The sequence below is a fragment of the Sceloporus undulatus genome, chromosome 1 (genome assembly GCF_019175285.1).
Source record: "Sceloporus undulatus isolate JIND9_A2432 ecotype Alabama chromosome 1, SceUnd_v1.1, whole genome shotgun sequence".
NCBI classification, from domain to species: domain Eukaryota; kingdom Metazoa; phylum Chordata; class Lepidosauria; order Squamata; family Phrynosomatidae; genus Sceloporus; species Sceloporus undulatus.
This window is the reverse complement of record NC_056522.1, coordinates 206868471-206883307: the sequence shown is the minus strand read 5'-3', so window position 1 is coordinate 206883307 and position 14837 is coordinate 206868471. Positions and strand designations below refer to the sequence as shown.

General features: G+C 40.0%; 1 protein-coding gene across 1 annotated transcript in view; it reads right to left on the bottom strand.

The window, feature by feature from the left end:
* SP3 (Sp3 transcription factor) overlaps nucleotides 1–14837 on the bottom strand; it is a gene marked incomplete at its 5' end in the record, with an annotated part of 26431 nt that overhangs the window by 10001 nt on the left and 1593 nt on the right. Inside the window, 1 exon segment of the mRNA XM_042458394.1 lies at nucleotides 916–2266. Within this exon segment, the coding sequence (XP_042314328.1) occupies nucleotides 916–2266 (1351 nt within the window).

The following is a 14837-nucleotide window of genomic DNA, read 5'->3' as shown; positions in this document are numbered from 1 at the left end:
TAGTGACCAAACAGATCCCTATGGAAAACTTACATAAGGGCAGCAGCAATCTCCTACTTTCATTCATACTTTCATAATGACTGGGAGTCAGTGATCTTGGAGATATATATGACCACCATGAACAGCTGCCACTGATGCATTTATAAAAGAAGTTGACTAACCCTCTTTCAAAGCAATCACAGTTGTTGACCACCACATCTTAAGGAAGTGAATTCTATTCCTTTGTACTGTGTGAAATCCTTCCCCCCTCCCTTTCCTGGCTTTCTCACCATTCAGCTTCACTGGATGACAATGGACTTTAATTTGGTGGGAGAGGCAAAAATGCTCTCCATCCACTCTCCACATCACACATAATTTCATATAATTTTATAACATTTATCATCGTCCCCACCCACATTTTTCTAAATTCAACAGTACCAAACAATGAAACTTCTCCTCTCAGTGGTGTTCCAGTCCCCTGAATATTCTGGCTGTCCTTTTTGCATGATTAACATTTCTAAAATATAAATTTAAAGGTCCTCTTGTAGCTTTACATAATTATGTTGACATCTTGATTTCCATGTTACCCATCTACATTAATTGCTGTTAAAAAGTAAAAATAAAACAACTCAAGAAGTCAACAGAGCATCTAATACATGGGATAGATCCTAAAGTTGATAAATATAGGCTTCCTATAAACAGGCCACTTAGTCTTACAAAAGAAATGTCCTTCATTTCAGTGGCATATTTGTCCCTTTTATCTGAGCAGCGGGGGGTGGGGGGGTAAGAGAACTTTATATAGAAGAAAATGAACTGTCCATAAATGGGAACATAAAGTCTTACATGCGTTAGTGATAATAAAACATTAATTAACTTTTATCAGTATTCAAAGCACAAGACACATTGGTTTCAACACAATTATAATAATATAAATACCTGCTGGACTGTCTGCATTTTCTCCTGGATGCAGCTGAATGCCACCAGAGTCTATGGAATTTATTGTAACTGTCTGAAGATTTGGCAACTGGGCAGTACTTAGACTAACAGGGGTTGATGTCAAGGCCCCACCCGCTGCAACTTGACCAAGAGTGAGTGTCTGTACAGGTGTCAATGTTATCTGTTGGCCAGGGGCATTCTGCAGCTGTAAGTTCTGCAAGTTCTGAACTCCCTGTACTTGAAATGTCTGCCATGTTATCTGCCCAGATGGGGTCACTGTTTGTGCCTGGATTAAAAAGGTTCCAGGATTCAACTGAAGCTGAAGATTCTGCAAAGCCTGCTGTGATATACCTTGGCTTGCTTGCACACCATGGATTGTCTGTTGTGTAATACCTTGCACAATTTGGGCTTGACTGGTAGTTTGCTGAGACTCTTGAAGCTGTATATGCTGTACAATAGGCTGTGCTGTGGAGACCTGAATATTCTGCGCCTGTGTCTCATCTGAGACCGATGTCTGGATGTAATTTCCCTGAAGATCAGAACTGTGTACTTGCCCAGTTGTATTAGACAAGCTGTTTGCATTCTGTTCCAATATACTACTACTATCTATGGTAACGGGCAGTTGTGATGAAGAGGATGTTGGCACAAACAAGTCTGTATCAGTGGTGGCTTCTGTCATTTCAGCAGAAACCTGTTCAGCAGTCCTATCAGAAGTTTCTGAACTATCCATTGCCTGTGTAGTACTTATCAAGTGTCCATCAGCATTAATGCCTGCAGTCATGGTCTGAGAACCACTGAGTCCCAGAGAATCTAGATCAACACTATTGATGGGAACGAAAGCAATGTTTCCTGGTAATCCAAGAGGAACATTAGCAACTACCTGCGCTTGTCCGGGAAAAGATGAACCACCAATTGTCACCCCTTGGACTTGGCCAGACTGGGATAAAATATTTTGAATATTACTAGAAGTTCCAGAGGCAATAATGGTTTGATTGGAGCCAGGAATGATTTGAATCTGACCAGTTTCTTGATTTATACCATTATCAGAGGACGTTGCAAAACCAAGTTGAACCTGCTGACCATCTGCTGTCTGAATCTGGGGTATGACTTGATACTGGACGCTTGATACAGTACCATTTGATGAATCTGATCCAGGTGCAGCAACAGAAAATATCTGTTGACTTTGCAAAGTCTGAAGAGGAAGAACATATTGCCCACTTGACGTTACTGTAGCTGCTCCTGGGATTTGCACTATATTGCCAGCTTCATCTTTGATAGTTGTGGGTGTAGCAGACAACACTTCCCATCTATTTGGAGTTCCTGCTAATTGTACAGAGGCCAAATCTCCAGTCTGAATAGAAATAAACAAAAAAATAAAAAACAAAGGTGAGACACTTATGTTGGTTTACATGTGGAACGCAAGTGAATACATTTACTCATGTATCTACAATATGCCAAAAGCTTTGATTCAAGGCTACACACAGTGAAATACACATAAAGCAGTTGATTTCAATAGATGCCAACACACCCAGCACATTGCACTGCATTAAATTCTGTGCTACACTGTGTCCAGTTATATTCATTACTCCTTAGTCAAGACATATTAACTTCTGAATTGTTGACATTTAAATTCATTTTCAGTTTTAAAAGCGTTTTACTTCCTAACGGGTTTAGACGCTCATTCATTGCTAGAAGTAGTGATTTATCTTGGAGATTATGAAAAGGATTATTACCATGAATATAGTGTTCATCTAGGATGTTATCTTTTCAGTTTGGAAATTACTGAATCTAATCCATATCCCTGGAGCACTGCGAAATGTTGCTCTGAACTGTTTGTGCCTGGATCACAAAGCATCAGATGTCCCTGTCTTATTACTTTGACAACATGTCTTAATCACTTTACACTTTTCCTTTCCCAAAACTGCTCTACAGGTTAAAAGTTTGAGGTAAAATAGCCACATTATTCACTTGAAAAACTCAAAATTTATAATGCAGCATAGGGAAATTTATTATTCAGAAAAACACATTAGTAAGACAAATAAATGCTCACCTACAATGACAGAGCCTCCTAACAAACAGTTATTGTGTTTACTAGTATGCAAAGTCCTGAAAAGATATAGCTGCTGCAACTCAAGTATTAAGGTGCTTAGAAGAATTTAATGGAAAACAAAGATACTAATCTGATCTTCTTTCTATAATGAATTACTAACATTTCACAATAACCATTCTTATTTCAGTTTATTTTCGAAAAGAATTAACTACAAATATGGAAATAAAAATAAACATTATCTGATCTTCTGGAATCTGGCTGGTTAGCTTCAACAAGAGTAGACCCAGTCAACGAAAAGCTGAATGAGTCAACACATAGTTAAACTCCATCGATTGAGTGGATCTACTGTAATTAGGATAGTAACTGAATTCATGCCTACGTGCTTAGCCTATCCCTTCCATCAGAATTCGGGGTCACCTTTATAAAACAGCACCTTCCTGAAGATTAATGTGCTGCCATTTTAAAGGTTATTGTGCAGGCAAAACCAACACAGAAAGGCAAGAAAAGACAGCTATGCTCACTCATCTGCCCATAAAACTGCAAAAATGTCAATGATAGGCTCTTCTTCAAAGCGGTTAAATGCCCTCGAGTTGGTCCTGACTCATGGTGACCCTGTTGATGAGACATCTCCAAGACTCCTTATCTTCCACTGCTCTGATTACGATTTGCAGACTCATGCCCATGACCTCCCTTAGTCTTGGTGTGCGGTCTTCCTCGCTTTCTACTGCTTTCCACCTTCCCCAACATGCCTTCTAATGATGTAGCCAAAGTACAACAGCCTCAGTTTCGTCATCTTGGCTTCCACGGAGAGTTCAGGCTTGAGCTGTTCTAGAACCCATTTGTTTGTCTGTTTGGCTGTCTACGGTATCCTCAGCACTCTTCTCCAGCACATCTCAAATGAGGTATACTCTTCCTATCAGCTCTCTTCACTGTCCAGCTCTCATCCTTACGTCGTCAAGGGGAATACATCGGATTGGACAATTCTAACTTTACTGTTCAGTTGTGTATCTTTATGTTTTATACCTTCAAAGACCTGGACACAATTTGTAACACAAACACTTATTTTTTATTTAATAACAACTTATTTTCAGTAGACAACTGTGGCCCTTCAAATATTACTGGATTATACCTCCTACAGACTCTCACAATTCACTATGCTGGCTAATGCCAATGGGAGGTGATGTCCAATAGCTGGAGGGCCAGATGTTGCCCACACCTGTGTTAACATGTGCTGAATTAGGTGGGGAAAATTCAGTGGCAAAAAAAGGGAGGTGACTTTTGCTGCTCTTCCCTGTGTACCCAATATTGTCATCCAAAAATATGTTCTGAAGAGTTGAGGTTTCTCTAAAGCAGATTTTTAGGCGAGATTGCTGGTGAAAATGAAGTCTGTTTCTACTCCAATGAAACACTGGTGGAAATCCATTTGAAAATTACTACAGGAGTTAATTCCATAACCTGCTTTACTTCATGCAAATGGAGAACATACAAGAACAACAATATAGGACTATGGCTGCTGCCACACACCAGAGTTCATATAATTTGTCATGGCTCCATCTTATGGAATCCTGGGATACATAGTCTGTTGTAGCGCTAGAGCTCTGAAAGAGAAAGCTAAATATCTCACAAAAACTACAAATCCTAGAATTCCATAGCATTGAGCCATGGCAGTTAAAATGGTGTCAAACTGCATTAATCCTGCATTGCAGATGCAGCCTATGTGTTAGAATTTGAGTGTTCAACGTCTTTCTGGTGGCGCAATAGTTAAATGCCTGTACTGCAGCCATTCACTCAAAACCACAAGGTTGCGAGTTCAAGACCAGCAAAAGGGCCCAAGCTCGACTCAGGCTTGCATCCTTCCGAGGAGGGAGCTAAAATGAGTACTGTACCCAGACTGTTGGGGGCAAATTAGCTTACTTGCTAATTAGCTTACTTGCTGTTCACCGCTATGATCTTTGGAATAGCGGTATATAAATAAAACAAATTATTATTACTTTTTGTTTTCCCTTTAGATTGTCCTGAACTGGGCTTCTTGCCCAGTGGTCTTGAGAACCAGTGGTATAATGGTTTTAGCATTGGACTGCTACTCTGGAGATCAGAGTTCAAATCCCTGCTTGACCATGGAAATCCATTGGGTGACCTTGGGCAAGTCACATCCTCTGAGCCTCAGACGAAGGCAATGGCAATATATATCTGAACAAATCTTGTTGAAAAAACCCTGTGATACATTCACCTTTAGGTGGCAATAAATCAGAAATGACTTGAACACACACAACAAATAGGAACCTCTAGACTACCAGTGTTACAGAGATAAGTTATGGGTACAAACAGTACAAAAAATCTGCATTACTTATTTTCGAGTTCTTTGTAAGAGAAAGGTCTTGAACCTGAGTTTCTATGCCAGCTTAAAACCAAACATCTCAACAAAACAAAGGTGAAACCCTTGCAGTAACCATAGAGGGAAGATTATCATTCATACTGAAAGAGCGGACATGGAAGAGGCATTACAGTGGGCCCTTGGTAGCCACTGGGGTTTGGTTCCAGGACCCCCCATGGATACCAAAATCTATGGATGCTTAAGTCCTATTAAATACAATGACGTAGTAAAATGGTGTCCCTTTTATAAAATAGCCAAATCAAAATTTGGTTGTTGTTGTTGTTTTTTGTTTGTTTGTTTTTGAGGGGGTTGGGATATTTCCAAGCTGTGGATGCAGAATCCATGGACACAGAGGCCCAACTATACTTACAGGAACCATTGGTCTGTTGAGCCCCTTAAACTGACAGATTAGATAATATTAGATTCCATCATGTTTATTTAAATTTTTGCATGGCTAAAATGATGTCATTAAGATTGCTGGAAGTCATTGAAATTTGTAGTTCTGGGTCCACTGAAAGTCATCTTCAGAATACCATGTTTTTAAGCCTTGAGAACATGACATAGGATTTAGGCATTGTTCTTGATGCTGTTGGACTGCAGCTCCCAGTGCTCCTCAGCATCATCTATGCCAGGGGTAGGCAACCTGTGGCCCGCGGGCCGGATGCGGCCCGGCGAGGCCTTGGGACCGGCCCCAGCCCGGTCCTGCCGATTGCCGCCGGGGCCTTTGGCCTCTTGCGCGCAGGGGCAAGGGGGGCAATTGTCTATAGACGCCTCAGAAACATGCATTTATATACATTTTTTAAAAAAAATCAGCAAATTTTTTTGCGTGTCCCCCACTTTTTTAAAAAAAGTGTCCACCATTTGAAAATGTTGTCCCACATTTGTCCCAGTTTATTTATTTATTTAATTTTTTTAAAAAAAAAAATATTTAATTATTTATTTTTTGGCTTTGGCCCCCCAGTTGTCTGAGGGGCAGCAACCCGGCCCCCGGCTCAAAAAGGTTGCCTACCCCTGATCTATGCTGCCTAGGCTTACTAAGAACTTGACGTCTAACAACACCTGGAATGCCAAAATGTTCCTACTCCTGCTTTAAAAACATCAAGACTTCAGGTATATAATTCCAGGTGGACACGAACTCTCGGACCAATCCCTAACAATTTACAATATCTTGCTGTGAACTCTCTCTTTTAAATCTTTCTTGTGTTGCTTATACAGTCCGCCCTCCATATGTGCAACTTCCCATCAGCATATTTCAGCATCTATGAACGCCAAGCCTGTGGGGGGTGGGGGGTGGCAGAGGAGGAGACGGCGGGAAGAGCAGGAAGAAGCAGGAGGAAGGAAGAGGAAGCATTGAGGGAAGGGGAAGGAAGAAAGAGAAGGAAGGAGGAGGAAGAGCAGTGGCAGGGAAGAGGAGGAAGAATAAGAGGAAGAGCGGTGGTGGGGAAGAGGAGGAGTGGCGGGGAGAAAAAGTAGCAAGGAAGAAGAGTAGAGAGAAGGAAGAGTAGCAGCAACAGGGAGGATAAGAGGAGGAGGGAGGCAGAGCCAGAGGAGGAAGGAAGGCAGCCGCCCACCGCAGCAAGGCAGGCTTCAGGTGGGGCAAAGGGGCAAGTCTCAATGAGGACAATGGGGCATGAGCATCTGTGGGTTTTGATATCCGTGGGTGGATCCAGAATGGATCCCCCCCACGAATACCGAGGGCCCACTGTACTCCAAATAAACCAAGTCATGAACTTCACTTGTCAGTGCTTCTGGGTCCAAGGTCATTGGTAGGACTATCAAACATCCTTCTCATGATCACAATAGTGGTCATTGGTAAAATCCAACACCTGCAAAAATTACTTATATCATAGCCTTTCTAATCCTTCATCAAAATGGCAAAACTCAGAATGTAACCTCCATATGATACTATAAATATTTCATAATTAAGCTATACAGATATCCACAGCTACATTTAAATACAGTGGACCCTTGTTATACGCTGGGGTTTGGTTCCAAGATCCCCCGTGTATAACAAAATCCGTGTATGCTCAAGTCCCATTACATATAATGACACAGAAAAATGGTGTCCCTTATAAAAAATGGAAAATCAAATGGAATTTATACTTTTTTGAACATTTTCAAACCGTGTATGCTTGAATCCGTGTATAAAAAATCCGTGTATAAGAAGGGCTGACTGTACTTATTTTAAGCAACAATTTGAATATTTTGAGTAACAAAATACCACACCACAACAAAGATGAGAATTTTTCTGGTTTTTTTTAATGCCCTTCATTGAGATAAAGGTTTTCCCTTGATAAGATTGTCTAGTTATGTCTGACTACAGGGAGCGGTCCTCATCTTCACTACTAAGTCAAGGGAGCCACCGTTGCCATAGACAATTCTGTGGCCAACATGACTGCACCAAAAAATGTTACCTTCCTATCAAAGTGGTACTTATTTATCTACTTGCACTTTTACATGTTTTGAACTGCTAGGTTGGCAGAAGCTGGGACTTGTGACAGGAGCTCACATCGTCATGTGGCGTTTGGGTCTCTAACTGCCAACCTTGAAATCATCAGTGTCAGCGTCTTAACCACCAAGCCAATGTGTCCCTATGTTTCTGATAGTTGCCTAAATTGTCACAAGCAGATGGTGATGCTAATGAGACGAGTCAGTGCAAGTCCACTAATATTGAGTTTCAAAGAAAATACACACATGAATTTAACAAATCCCACTGATTCTGAGACTCACATGTGCCCTTAGTACAGTACAATGGAGTAATTCAGACAATCATTTACAGCCTCGACAGACAAGGCATTAAGGCTGGCATCGGGGTGGAGTGGGAGCGTGGCGTCCACACAACACACACCCCAACTCCACCCCATGCTGGCATGACGCAGCGTCCAGATGACGCAGCGTCAAAGGAGCACCAAAAAGCCACAGCAGATAGCTATGGCGCCCATTCCGCAATGCAAAAAGGAACAGCTTTTTGTGGCTCCTTTTTGCACCGCGGAAAGGCCAAATTGGGACTGCAGCATGTAGTTGTCGTGGCCCCAATCCAGCACTCTTAGGGGCAGTCTGTCGAGCTCCTTAAACTGACAGATTAGATAATACCACATGAGCTACAGTGATCCTTGAGTTCTGTCAAATCCAGTGACTCTTTTAAGTTCAGAAATCCAGCTTCAGCATAAAACTCAGAAAAACTTTTTCAGTAACTAGAGATCTACCTCACAGAGACTTGTTGTTAGAACTAAACAGCAAGCATTAGAAAAACATAATTAAAGTACACACAATTTCAAATCATTGGCAGGCTACTGTTCCTCCTCTTGTTGACACAACAGTAGGAGAGTAAAGCCTCCTATTTTCATTTTTGATTACATCAGCTTTCTGTTACTTACGAACTTGGGGAAATGCTCTTTATTCTAACCCTTTCTAGGATCAAAGTAGGGCTGGACAAGGTGATTTGTTTCAACTAAGAATTTAGTTCCGCAAGTTCATAATAGGGAACTGTGGGTGTGTCAACAGCAGAAGTGTTCATTTCCTTTCTGATGCCAAAGAGCAGAAATCCTGAGGCTTGCTATGGTGACCATAATTTAAACCAGTGGTTCCCAAACTTTAGTCCTCCAGATGTTTTGAACTTCAGCTTCCAAAATTCCTGAATGTTGGTCAAGTTGGCTGGGGCTTCTGGGAATTGAAGTCCAAAACACCTGGAAGACTAAAGCTTGGGAATCACTCATCTAAACCTTGGCTTAGATAGGGATGAACAACATGCATCCTTCACTGTTGGTACTGTGACTAGAGCGGCTCAGAATTACAGCCCAACATTTTCCAACTGGAGTATGACTACTAGCCACATCAGGGCGTGTGTGTTCAATACAGCTTTTGAAATCGCCCTGACCCCCTCAGCCCCATGCAAACAATACTCAGTCCCAAACCCCACTGTTTAAGGGGTCAAAATCTAAGAATCACAACTGCTCTGAGGGGCTTAAAATATTGTTTCATCAACTTCAAAAGGCAACTAGGAGTTATGTAGGTCTCTTCCACTTGCCCAAAATGGCAATTAACACAGTTCAATATGGAAAGACTTTAAAACAACTTCTTGTTTTCTTCATGTTTTCTTCCTTGGTTTTAATCTTATACTGTTTAATCTTGTTTTGGGGGGGGGGGGGTAACTGTGTATATATGGTTGTATTTTAACTTGTTGTACTCCGCTTTGATTGCTTCGCAAAAAGCAGGACAGAAATAAAAAATATTATTTTTATTTGTTATGGAATAAGGATATGTAGAACTATTTTAAACAAAGATTTAGTTTTAACTATAAAATCAGAGACAAAAGCTTTCTACATCCCCCCCCCCCGCCGGGATTGATTCAATGTCTCAACTTATGTAAGATGTGGGCTCAAAATAATTATACACAGCCCATATTCAGAGTATATTTACATCTGATTCCTGATCCTCAAAGCATATGACTCAAGTAGTCAAGGTTCATTCAGTGCAGTGACCTACAACTTCCTTATGAAAATACATTATTAAAATTAGTACATGTTGCAACTATGTAATTGGGGCATGTACACACTATTATAGTGTGCTGTAAACATTGTTATATTTGATCTCAATACTAAATGCGTTTAATTAGAAGGAAATCCCATTAAGTTCAATAGAACTCAGCATCACAGTTAAACTGCCTTAAAATCACAATCTCAAGGAGTTGTTTATATAAACATCTTCATTTCTTTTCTACCTGTAGTTTTTAAACAAAGGGCGGGGAGCTCTTTCAACTTGAGGGCCAAAATCACTGTCAGAAAAATTCTTCAGGAGAGAATCATTCCGGAAAAGGGTGGGGCCAAAAATATTAGCATATTTTAGCTTAAAGCTCTTAGAGATGCCTCTCCTAAGCCTTAGGAGAGGCATTTCAACCTCTTAGAATGGAGAAACCAACAAATAATGGTATCATGGAGAATGAAGACATAACATAAATGAATCCTACATCAAGAATTAATTCTATATCTTGTTATGCTTTAATTGCTTGGCATACTCTACCACTGCTGAAGAGTTTATACTTTCTCCATGAACATATCTTAAAGTGCATTTTATAAAAAGCAGCACATGGCACTTGAGTTTAGGATTTTCTCTGATGCTATCAATTCCTTATATGCCTGCAATTATCAATTTTGATTATTGCACACCACTATTTTTTTAAAAAGAAAGACAAAAAAGAAAAAGGAAAGAAAACGTATGTGTTCTGCTCAGTAAAGAACTCCATGAAATCCAATGCATTTTACAGGATCTGAAGGTTTCAAATGTTCAGAATATAGAGAATTTCTTTTGAAGATGGTAGCAAATAGCAAACAAGTTGTTATAATGAGTCAGTTTAAAGATTTCAGAATTCTCTTAAGAAAATATTGTACCTGTAATACCAAGTAACAGAAAGGTTCAAAGGGGACAAAATAAATCTAGGTGAAACCTTAGATCAAAACAAAGATGCCCTAAATAGTATCATTTGTCCAGAAACTCTAAAACCACTACCACCTTTGTACAAGTCATACAAAGCTTCAAAGTATACAATGGTACAAAGTACCAGTGCTCTTCAGTCAGTGGTTACCACAATTATTTAAGGGGGAGAGGAGGGAATCAGAATAGGAAGCAGGCAATGAGAGAAGCAGAGTAAATTAATTATCTGCAAGTATAACAGAAAGCAAGATTTTAACATTTTTTTAATCCAGTAAACATAAAAGGAGGCACAACAGCTGAAACAGAAAGAGAAATTTGGGCAGAGAACTTTACTAAAACATAAGGAAACAAGATACCCTGTCCAAGTAAACCTTAACATGGATTGTAAGAAAGGTCCATGCACCTTTGTTGGTATTTATTGTACAAAACAGTCCTAGATCTAAATGAAAGTTGTCACAAAGGGAAAAAATCTATACTACAAGCACACAAGCTCAACATTAAAATAAATTTGGAACCTGCAAGGATGAACAAGCAGGAAATCTTATTTATTGTATAAAAGAATAAGGGTATCAGCTCCAGTGGTACAGGAGCACATTCTGCTTAACCTGCAGCACTCCAGTCCTGTGCCTTACATCAATTGCTATAAATGGGCAATAGTTACTGCCCTGAGCACAGCACAGGAACTAGAGGTACTGTATCCAGAACTTTCCACTCCATGCACTGTAGTTCTCTCTCATTTAATCTGTGAAATGGGTAGACTCTCAAAACAAACCAATGTCTTTGAAGGCTGATTAATCCAAAACTCTGCCTATATCACACAGAATCAAATCACGTTCCTACTTCATGGCACATTCTCAGATATTCTTCCATCTGGATAACTGAAAGAAGCTTAGTTACTTCATCTGTTCAATTTCCCCTTCACTTTGATTTCTCCACCCCTGCTTCTCAATATTCTGTGCCTCCAGAAGGGTAATAAGCATGCTCAGCCTTCTCTGCATTTTCGGGGTAAGAGGAAGGAATTTTAATTTATCCTTTGTAAGAAGAATTAGGCAAACTTATGTTTTATGCAAGTAACAGTTTGCCCCAGAACTGGAAACCAAGACTTCATCTGCACTGCAGAAATAATCCAGTTTAACCCCACTTTAACTGTCATGGCTCAAGGTATGGAATTCTGGTATTTGTAGTTTTGTGAGATATTTAGCCTTCTGCCAGGGCACTCTGATGCCACAACAAACTACAAACCCCACAATTCCACAGCACTGAGACATGGCAGTTAAAGCAGTGTCAAACTGCATTATTTCTGCAGTGCAGATGAGGCCCAAGTTAACCCTCATGCCCTAATTTTTTTTAAAAAAGCATTGTATGAGTTGATATTTTCTGACTCCAATGAGAATTTTGTTGTTGTATGCCTTCAAGTGAGTTCTGATGTATGGCAACCCTAAGGTGAACCTATCATGGGATTTTCTTGGCAATATTTGTTCAGAGGAGATTTGTCATTGCCTCCCTGAGGCTGAGAGCATGTGACTTGCCCAAGGTCACCCAGTGGGTTCCATAGGCAAGCTGCAACTTGAACTCTGGTCTCCAGAATCGTAGTCCAACACTCAAACCACTAGGCCACTCTGGCTCCTTAAGGAGAATTTACTTAGGAGTATACAAATATCAGATATCCAAGGGCTATACAAATACCTGATGTTTGGTGGAAAATACTTTATTCCATATGTGTACCAGATCACATGTATTCCACTCAAACATCTAGAACCAGAAAACATGAAGTGGAATGAAAAATAAAATTTGTTTAAATGAAGCATTCACTTTTTGAAGTACAGGAATCTTCCCCATATATGATGGGTGGGTTAGGGACCAGAGGATTATCAAGAAGTAGAATTGCTTGACGTATGGGTATTCCTTAACAAATATTGGATGACTTTTTTCCCCCTCAAATGGAGCCAACCTACAGCAATCCCTTTAAAAAGAACCACAGCAAACCACTTCTGTTCTTCACATCATGGTTTGTTGAAAGATGTAGCCAGACATTTTAGCTGGGATAAAAAAAAAGTACCATAGAGTCAAAGATACATTTTTTCCTTATTTTTTTACTTGTACAAAAAACTGTGTATGACAAGTGGTTAAGTTTGAGAAAATTGTTTACAACTGTTCAAGTGACAATGCCATAGAATGTATATGTTGTCACTATAGGTGTGTGTGGGGTTTGAAACAAAGCATGCCTCTTAGGGACTGAAATGTTCCAGCCTAGAATGTGAGGATAAAATCTGTGAGGAAAACAATAAACATGGCAACCATGGCCCAATTCATTTGCCACAGCAAGCTTCAGGTAGCTGGGAAGCACAGTTTGAAAGAAAGAACTGGAGTGCATGAGAGAGCACTCAAAGTTAAAGTGTGATGATCACACTGAGTCTGTTATAGTTTGGTCACATCACAAGAAGGCATGACTCACTAGAAAAAAAGAAAATAGTGTTGGAATACAGGGTCTCAGAAAGAAAGACCATACGCCAGATTGATAAGACTCAATCAGGAAGCCACAGGCCTGAATCTACAGGACCTAAGCAGAGCAGTGGAGGCTGGGGAGGCTTGAAGATATCCCATTCGTGAAGTTGCCATGAGTCAGGGTCGACTCAAGGGCAGTTAGCAACAACAACTACAGAAGAGAAATGGTTGTGGCCTTTCAACTAAACCTTAATGAGAATCATACTCTATCACTAGTTTTTGTGGGTTTTTCAGGCTATGTGGAGAGAAAGCTAAGTGCTTTTGTCTTATTATCATAAATGATAATAATATTTTCTAGGAACATGTCAAAACATTACATGATGAATTTGATGTAGAAGATTTATTTCAACTTTGTATGCTTAAGCAAAAAATCCCTTTAAAAAGATCCATGTTAACTCTTCAGCCCATCTCTCTTCATCTGGCATCATTATTATTAGTGTGAAGAAAAACAGAGATCCAGATTTTCTGGTGCCATGAATGAGACAATAATACAATGGTATAATGGTTTCCCAGATGGTGTTTCCTAAATGTATTCACCTAGTTTTCCTCAGCCCAAACACCATAGCAGTTATCTATCAAGTGTTAGCTGCAAGTGCCCTGAGCTGGAGATGGTACATTGAGATATATGGCTAAACCAGAGACAGCAATTGTATTATATTATATTTGCATAATTATCTACAAAGTCACAATAACAACTTTTTCTGTGGACAACCATTTCAATTTATGTTGCCTCTGTCTTGCATACCTGTTTCATGTCTTCTTCTCCCCACCCATTTTTCCTTTAATAAATTCCTGTTTACCCTTAAAAAACCCCACCTAATATAAACTTAGGTTACTAACAAAAAAACAACAACACTTTTAATGTTCTTCCAGTACCATTTTAGTTCCTACTTTGAGGAACCCAGGATGGAGAATTTTGGCCATGTCTGAGAATCTGAGACCACACCGCTGCACTATTTCCCCTTTGCGTCACATTTGGAAGGACATGCACAAGCAAGTTAAATTCTGGCTTTGTTCCAGATTCTGACACTAACTCACTGAGGCTGTGGACCAGCCATTACAACTTGAAGAGCATCTTATCTTCCTGGTGTGCTGTAAAGATAACAAATACTTTCTTTCTCCTAGGAGAGGCTACAATCCTTAATCCACTGGCATGGCTTTTGCTTTTGAGGTTGAGATGGTTCCCAAGCACTCAAGTGGGTAGAGAAATGCAAATTAAATCAAGTGGACAAACTCTAAAGGAGAACTCCAGTTCAAATGTTAACAGGTTCTCCCAAGGGACACTGAAAGAGGAATCCCACACACAGGTATCCAAAAATACAAAATCTGAATAAAGCTTAAGCTTGAATTCCTAAGCTTAAATTTGTTTTTATGTTTTATTTTCATAGGGAGAACGCCAAGAAGGCTGCCCAAAAGACGCAGATTTTCACTCAGCGTTGAAGGTACAGTTCGTCACTTGACAAAAATATTTCAAAATAAGACACTGTGCCCAATCCTTGTACACTAAGGACGCAGCTAAACCCTTAAGACAATCTGAACCCGTCACCTAAATACCCCCGACAG